General features: G+C 39.5%; 1 protein-coding gene across 8 annotated transcripts in view; it reads right to left on the reverse strand.

Moving 5' to 3' along the window:
- The window catches only part of LOC102206783 (ankyrin-2-like), an 80,044-nt gene that overhangs the window by 24,631 nt on the left and 46,907 nt on the right, over window positions 1-8,506 (reverse strand). For all 8 annotated transcript variants that reach the window (XM_005741195.1, XM_005741194.1, XM_005741198.1 and 5 more), the window contains 5 exons: window positions 4,812-4,889; window positions 4,462-4,593; window positions 4,153-4,293; window positions 3,844-4,054; window positions 3,486-3,561 (listed from right to left, as the gene is read on the reverse strand). In XM_005741195.1, the coding sequence (XP_005741252.1) occupies window positions 3,486-3,561; window positions 3,844-4,054; window positions 4,153-4,293; window positions 4,462-4,593; window positions 4,812-4,889 (638 nt within the window). The remainder of the gene's footprint in view (window positions 1-3,485; window positions 3,562-3,843; window positions 4,055-4,152; window positions 4,294-4,461; window positions 4,594-4,811; window positions 4,890-8,506) is intronic.

Below are 8,506 nucleotides of genomic sequence, written 5' to 3' on the forward strand. Positions count from 1 at the left end.
GATGATTTTACAGTAAGAGCTGAGTGTTTAACTTCAACATTTGAAGAATAGTAATCTGGTGAATCTGGTTTGTTGTCTTCAAACATTTGTGCAAGACAAGATTCTAAATCATCATTATCGGACATTGTTGAAAGAGGTGACGTGGGCCTTTTTTCAGAATATTGCAAGTAGTAGTTACAATGTTGACTGATTGTTGGACTTAACATCAGGGAAGAAGAATGAGGACATTGATGAACTGACACCACAGATTCTGGGGAGGACGCTCTAAAGTCTGCCAGCCAACTGTTCAAGAGTGAAAAGTCCAAACCAGGAGACACAAACTCTGGAGACAATGCTCTATTATCTGACAACAGATCCAGACCAAAATCAGATGAATGTGACTGAGAGGACACTGGTCTGATCTCATCAAACATAATTTCCAGACGCAAATGAGAATCTTCCCAGTCCGAAAATGCTGATTCTGGTGTAACCGACCTTTGCCCTAACAATTCCGCATTACATTCATTATGGGGACATCTGAACTGAGGAACAGGTGAGTCTGGAGAGAGCGGCCTAAATTCACCTTCAGACTCCAGCGATTCAGGAGACTGTGGCCTTAATTCCGCCACCCACTCATCTAGAAAATAAAGGGTATGTTCTGTATCAGATGCTTCTGATGGCGAAGATGCAGAAGGCATAGTTCTCAAGTCACTACTTTGGAAGTCAAATAAAGTGTCACATTCGTTGTCATGTGTAAAGCCTCGCACAACCTGTGCATAGGTCAAAGGTCTTGAAGCAGGCCTTAGCAATTCTTCATTGTACTCATTATGCGGACATCTGAACTGAGTAACAGGTGAGTCAGGAGAGAGAGGACTAAATTCATCATCAGACTCCAATGATTCAGGAGATTTTGGCCGCAATCTTAGGCATGATTTTACATTAAAACCCGAGCGTGTAAGTACAATATCTGAAGAGTAGAAATCTTTTGAATTTTTTTTGTTATCCTCAAAAACTTGTGTAGGTACTGTTCTCAAGTCACTGATAAGGGTTAACTCCTTTTCAGTTAGAGTGCATATGGTCCCCAAACTTTTTGTATCTTCAGGAAATACATAATCCCTCTGTTTTCCTAGCGATGTATGTGAAATTTTCAAACATGGCCTTAGTGCTTCCTTCTCAGTTGTGAATAATGCATACTGACAGTCTTTGTTTACAGTTTCATTTAAGGGTTTTTTTGTGTTAGAGAATTGAGTTATCGTTGGAAAGTCCAAAATGTATTTTGGTCTCTCCACTAAGTCAAACACAAGTGGTTGGGCTAAAGATATTTTTTGCAAGTTGTCACAAGATTCAAGTTTTTGGTGTTGGTCTTTGGTAGGTGATAATTCTTTCACCGAAGTCAAATTTATAGTCTCTTTCATTTCATTGTATTCTGGAGCCAATTTTGGCTTTGTTGTTAAATCTTCAACTGACTTCCCTGGTAATGAATTATTTTCTAAAGATTCTGCTTCCAGCTTTGAAAACCAGTAATCAAGGTAAGATTGACTCCTTTCCTCTCTTAATTTTTGGACTCCAGAAACTAGTGGCTTAAATTGAAAGGACTCTTCCTCTTTAGCTGAACAGCCCAAGTCTTCAGTGTCAATGATTTTGACTTCTACACATGTAAGAGTAGATGAATCCATAATTGGTATTTCTCGTCCTTTCATGTGACATATCAATGAATCTGATGCATCTGTGGTTTTATCATCTCGCCATTGATCAAGATGAGATGAGCAATTCTTTATAGTATATTGCTTGACATCACATGCATTATGTTGGTGCTGTGAAGCAGAAAAATGTGGTGGAAGATAAACTGATGTGGCAGATTGCTGGGGGACAGACGGAGGGCAATCACAATCTACATAATCCTCCATCAAAGGGCTACTTTGACCTGCTTCCTTTACACTGAATTTATGGTAAGAAGTTGACATCAGGGATGGTGAGGATGGATTTTCTCCTGAATACTGTAAATAATAATGACAGTGTTGATTCATTAGCTGTGTGCGAATTGGCTGTGACAGCAATAGTTCAAGAAATGAAAAACTGCACTGAGAAGTTTGCGATTGTGGGGAAGATGGTCGGCAATCCCTATCTGTAGATAAATAGTCATGAATAGCTGCACACAAGTCAGGTGAAGATATTCCTTTGTGAACTGAAAGATCATATTCATTTTCTACTATCACAGGTGAGAATGTTCCGGATTCTTTCTTTAAATGTTCACCCTCATGTCTTGGACTATAGTTAGAGATTAGATAGTCATTCGATACTGGTCTAGAGTGTGAAATTACAGGAACAAAAGCCTTTGACCCAAAAAGCAGTTTGTGGTCGTAACTACATGACTCACAGGTGTTATATTCATTTTCAGTGAAGTTGTTTGTAACTTCTGGAGAACTACATCTCTCAGACATAACAGAGAGTGCATAGGTCTCATCAAATATACTTGAAAAGTCTGGAGGTAATACTCTTTCCCCACCCTGAGGAGAGTCAGGTGACATTGCTCTATAATCACTAACTGACATGACAGATTCGGGGGATGACAATCTAGGTACAGATTCATTTAACATCCATGCATCTGGAAGGAAGTGACCACTTTCATTAGCGGGAGAAAGGGAGCCACACTGCTCTTCAGATGCTAAAGAATCAGGGGTCAATCGGCTGCAGTCTATAAAAGTGGAAGGTAATGTGATACCACACTCAGGTGTTTGTAGTGTGAGATAAGTGACAGGCTGGAAATAGTGGAAAGACAAATTCTCTGGCTCAGTAATGCAGGACCTGTTTGCTTCTGCTACAACATTGTTACTGTTTGGAGTAGTAGAATAACAATTACAGATCATCTCAGTTGAGTCACAAGCCATACAATGAGGGCGACAGGTTGTCTGACTGCATGGCATCATTGTCTGTATGCCATTTTTAAATGGATTCACGTTGCTGGACTTAGCTGTTGCAATATTGAGTTCAGTTGCCTGCATATCAGCATTGTCATCAATGAAGGGCAAGTTTTCCAGAATGACTTCACTATATACATTGCACTTTGTTATTTCTTCTTTGCTTAACTTGAAGGGTTTGGTGTCCATGTCCACACCTGAAACCTGTGTGGTCTTGTCATGACTATAGAGTACTCTCTTGAACTGGGCTGTGATCTCACTAGAACTGGCTGGATCTCTATTGCAAAACAAGGGTGCACAATGTAATTCATTACAAAGCTTACTGATATCAGTTTCAATTTTGTCTGACTCTGACAGCTTCAGAGTAAAGTCTCTGACAGAAAAAGATGAGTGAGATGAGTGAATTTCACAGGATTGACCTTGCTTGTCTTCATAACCACAGTGCTCTAGGCTTTGACCATCTTTGACTTGAGCTCCACCTTGGAAAGAGCTGATGAAATGAGCTTCCTGGTCTTTCACTTTGGGGTCATAAACCTGAGTTGCTTGGCTCCCAAATGCAGCTTCTTTTGAAGTAGGCTGCATACTTACTTGCTCATCTAAGTTGTCTTGACTTGATTCACGTGTAATTACATCCTCAGAGGTCCACAAGTTAGGATTCAACTCACTGCAGAACAAAAAGAAAGATAGGTCACAAAATCTGACTTTGATGATAAATGTGCATCTCAGAGTCCTAATCTGACAAGCTAAAAGGGAAACACACCCAAAGAACTGCACCCACTATATGACACAAAGAACAGCCTGAAGCAGGATAGGACACTGTTCTGTTTCCTGAGGACAACTTGGTGGGAAACATTAGGCTTGAGAAAAGGAGTAGTTTGATCTGACATTGTGTTGCACTGCCAGTGCATTTTGCAGAGTCAGGAATATTTTCAAATGAATAACTTACTGCGGGATTTCAAGCTCCTCCAATAGGTCACCATGCATGCTCTCCGAATGGATCTGTCCAACAGGCTCTGCCCACGAAGGAATATCCAGTAGGGAAGCGACTGAGAGGTCCTCTTCTGAAACAGCTGGGGGTGGTCTGCGATCTGACTCCACTTTTCTCACGACTCTGGGGCTATCTGCATCCTCTTGGACTGAAGATAAGGCTACTGACACTAAAAACAACATATATATGTATATATATGAATGAACGTAAACACACAGGGAGCTTGGTGGAAGGTAGGGTTTTCAGTGTGCTAAGAAGTACAACTACCTTCACTGTGATCCAGTGTCTTCTCTATCTCTGCATAAGTTCTAGATGTTTGCTCTTGAACTGACTTGTTCATCTGGGTTTCAATAAGATGAACAATGTCCATGCGGTTGATCTTAGTCAGCCTCTTAATCAGACAGTCCTCTGTGGAAGAATCAATAATTTATTAATAGATGACTAGAAGACATTCATTTCTATTACGTAAAAACTGAAAATAAAACATTTGTATTCAATCAGCGATTTGAATATGGGTCTACCAAATGCACAAATAATTTCATAAAGGCATATCTGCCAGGACAAAATGTTATGGACCTGTGGCGTGTTTTCCCTCACGTTCAACCCAGCGCTGCAGTAAAGCATGGCTCTGCTCTTGCAGGGAATTAGGATTCTCTGTTCTCACTAGCTGAATATCATCTTCACTGAATTCCAGTTCTCTTGCAAGTTCTTGAGAGGTGGAGAACAAATCAAATAACAAAAGAGTTGAATTATGTATAATATCATCTGTTCCTGATGATGAATAGTTGAGTTAAAGTTAAAATAACATTTGAAAAATGCAGAAAAATACAGCCTCTACCTAAAATACAGCCTCTTCCTAAAGTACATTGCGTATTTAAAATTTAAAATATAAAACTTAAAATTAATTGCATAATTTGACAGCTTACCAGTCCAGCTGAAGCCAAGAAGATCTGAAATGATAGCTAATGTCTCCTCTTTCCTGTCAGCATCTTCCTGCCAATCGACTAAAAAAAATGCCAACATAGCCAAACATTAAATGTTAACAACTCCTGAAGTGAAAATATACCGAGTAAAATTTTATTTTACATATTGCAAGTATATGTTATGTGAATGTGTACGTGTAAAATAATATTTCACGAGGATTCTATGCTATAGGCTGTAAAATAAATGTAGATCTGTAATAATGACGTAGATGATAACATAAAGGCTGAAATTTGATACAAATTAATGTTTTCTTACAAATGACTAGTCACGGTCAGCACATCATGCTTTTCAGTCATTAGTGTAAGTAATGTTATAGATCTGCTTTTCCTTATTTTGATAATAGTAAAGCTGGATTATTAGTACAGACAATACTCTCATATAATAATCATTCATTCATCTATAATCAATAAGTCTTCATTGAAACTACTTAGACTATTTCTTTAGCCAACATGGCCATTCAATCTTGAGACTGCATATTCACAAACACAGATGGGAAAGTAACTTACATGCACAACACAAAAATATACACATAGGGGCACACATACTCACATACAAAATACACTAAACTGTGCAAGGTGGGACCAGACAAGTCACAACATATGAAAGCAATGCAAAATGAGTAATGTTGATATTGTTCTTAGGAGGAGGGAAAAGGCTCTTGCAGCTGAGAGGAAGAGATAAGAATGTAAAAACCCACTTTGAGTCTGGCCATACCTGCCGTACATTCTGAAGTTTGGTCATCGATGACTCTCTGCATCTGAGTTTCCACTGTTTCATTCCAGGCAGGCCTGGATTCAAATACATCCACTGTCTCACAAGACAAATGCTCTGTTGGCTCTACTCTACTGCCATCAGAACCTGAACTATGCGAAGCAGGAATGTCATATGTGAAGATAACAGAATCTGGGCTCTTGTGACTAGCGCTACTTATATCATCGGTATCCAAAGAAGGCCTAACAGATGTTTCTATAGTCATGGACAGTTGGCTGTCTTTCCTTGGAGAAGAGCATGTCGAGATCATATGAGGTAAAGCTTTTTCTTGTGTCATTACAGTAAGTTTGGAAGGGGAAAGGTCAGTTGTATTAGTGGGCTGACTACCATCAGAATAACTCCTGCTGTCTTTTACAGAGGATTTATTTATGTCACTAGCCTCAGATCTAGTCCTACGGGCCAAGGTGGAACTTTTTTCTTCTCCATGAACTTGAGATATCTGTATGTCTTTCTTGGCTTTTTTATAATGACCATCTCCCTTAACTGCCGTGGCTGGTTTTGTCAAAGGTGTGGGTGAGTCCTGATTATATGCTGGCATGCTAGGCTGACCAGATGAAAAGGCCATCTCTATGACTGAGCACTGGTCTTCTTCCTCCTCAACGTCATCATCATCATCATCATCATCATCATCATCATCTGAGAAATCATGGCTCTGGTCTGAGTAGAATGAATGAGCGACTGTGGATATGTCTGATTGAAGATCGGCTATGGTAGAGTCTAGATAGCTTAGACCGAGACTTTCAAGGCTTTTATTGTCTAAAGCAGAGCTAGAGCTGGCACATTGAACTTTAGTAAGTGGCTTCTCAAGTTGTGATTTTCCACTTGTAGCTACGATGACAGTTTCAGAATTGGGACTAGATGCTTTGTCACTGGTACCCTGAGTCAAATATGAATTTGGGGTTTCTTGATGGGTTACATCTGAGACATAATCATTCATCTGTAAAGTTAAAGACTTTGATTGAGAGTGTTCAGTCTCTTCTGGGACAACTTCATCAACTGGATGTTTCCCAATATGAAAAAATGCATATGCTTCCCTTTCTTCATCGAGGCTTCTTGTCATGTCAATAGCTCCACCTCTGGTCATTTCAAATAGCTTTCCCTCTTGAAACTGAAATGGATCAGGGGTTTTTTCATCACCTGGTGTTTTATCAGGTGTTTTTCTGTCCTCTGAAATGCAAAGACCCTCACACTCTACAACAAAATCTCCTTCTTTAGTACACACCGTAGTCTGAGGTTGGCTGACTGACTGTTTTGGATCACCAAAACACGTAAATGGTGATCCAACTTCTTTGTCATCATTTAAATGATGTTCATCTGAGCCAGAAAAAGGAATGTCAGTGACTGCACCTCCAATAGTGTCTTTATCTTTATCTTTGTGTGGCACAGAGTACTCACATTCTTGTTCAGGTTCATCTGGAGTTGCAGTTAAACACAGTGAACTGTCAACTGAGTGAGTACTTTTAGGATCTGACTGAGTTTCTTCCTTCTTATTAAAAGTAATATTCAGTGCCTCCTTTTGTCTGTGAATGCTTTCTGTCACACATTTCTCTGTTATTTTCTCTATTGCATCTTGTGGGACAGACTGTGAAACCGGGCCAGATTTAAGATCAACCTCACCATTTTCATGACCATTTGTTTCTGATAGTACAATAGCATCAAAAGATTTTTCTATCCGCAGTTTAGACTCCTGTTCCATCTCCTCAAATGTTTTGATCTTTGCAGCCATTTTAAACATCTCCTCTTCTGGTGTTAACTGTTTATTGGTGCCATCAACCGCCCTTTCTTCTGTGTCAAAACAGCCTTGCCTTACAAACATGTGAAGACTCTCACCATGAGCTACTCTCTTTGTGGATTCAGAATATTTGTCTTCTTTATTTTCACTGTGTATTTCAGTTGTCTCAAGATTGTTATCATGCTCAACATGCTCACATTCATCTGAGTAAATATTTTTCTCATAAGCAAAACACGCTCTGAGCTGGGAAGCATAATCTTCATATACAGCAGTCTTTGCTGGGATCTTAATGTCTGCATTGTTTGACTGAGTAGGACTTCCCTCAAGAGAGTCTGGACAAGGAGATTCTTTGGTAGGGCTTGGTTCAATTGAATCAGGGGATTTCTGTGACGATTTATCCTCCACAAGAGGGCTAGCTTCTAGTGAATCTCGATGACATGACTCATTAGCTGGGTCATCAAATACAACAGTGTTTAGATTTTCTAAATCAGCCGGTCGCTGTAGTGTGTTAAAACTAGTTGGTACTTGAAAAAGAACAGAATCAGAGACAGCAACACTAACATCTTCATGGTCACTTTTATAGTCATGTGCATCCACCATCCATTCCGTTTTAATTTCCTCAGATGAAAAACTCTTCAGGCCTTCATCTTCTTTAGAACATGTGTGCCACCCACTTTCTAAAGGTTGTTTTTTAGTGATATCCAGGCTGTCAAAAATTGTATCTCCTGGTGACATCATTTTATGTTCAGGAGATAAGGCATGAGTTTCTTGTTTGAAATCCTTTATTGCTATAACTTGCTTGTAGCTCTCATGGACTAGTTCCTCTTCTGGTTCAGATTGCACTACTGCTGACTTTTCCTGAAGATGCTGATCTAAGTCATGCCTAAGAACTGATAGCATGTCAGACATATTTTTCCCAGTTGTAGATGGCTGGTGGTGCGCCTTTCTCTCTATGCAAATTTCTTGGAATGGAGTTTCTACCACTGAACTTAGTATTTCTCTGCCTACCATTACATCAGTCTGCAGCTCTTCGATTTCTTCTTCTGCTATTTTGACCTGTAAATCATTACTTTTTATGGTAGTTTGTTCACATCTCTCATGGACTACATCCTCTTCTGGTTCAGATTGCACTAC

The sequence above is a fragment of the Pundamilia nyererei genome, unplaced genomic scaffold, assembly GCF_000239375.1.
Source record: "Pundamilia nyererei isolate P.nyererei 1_Seehausen unplaced genomic scaffold, PunNye1.0 scaffold00107, whole genome shotgun sequence".
Taxonomy (NCBI): Eukaryota; Metazoa; Chordata; class Actinopteri; order Cichliformes; family Cichlidae; genus Pundamilia; species Pundamilia nyererei.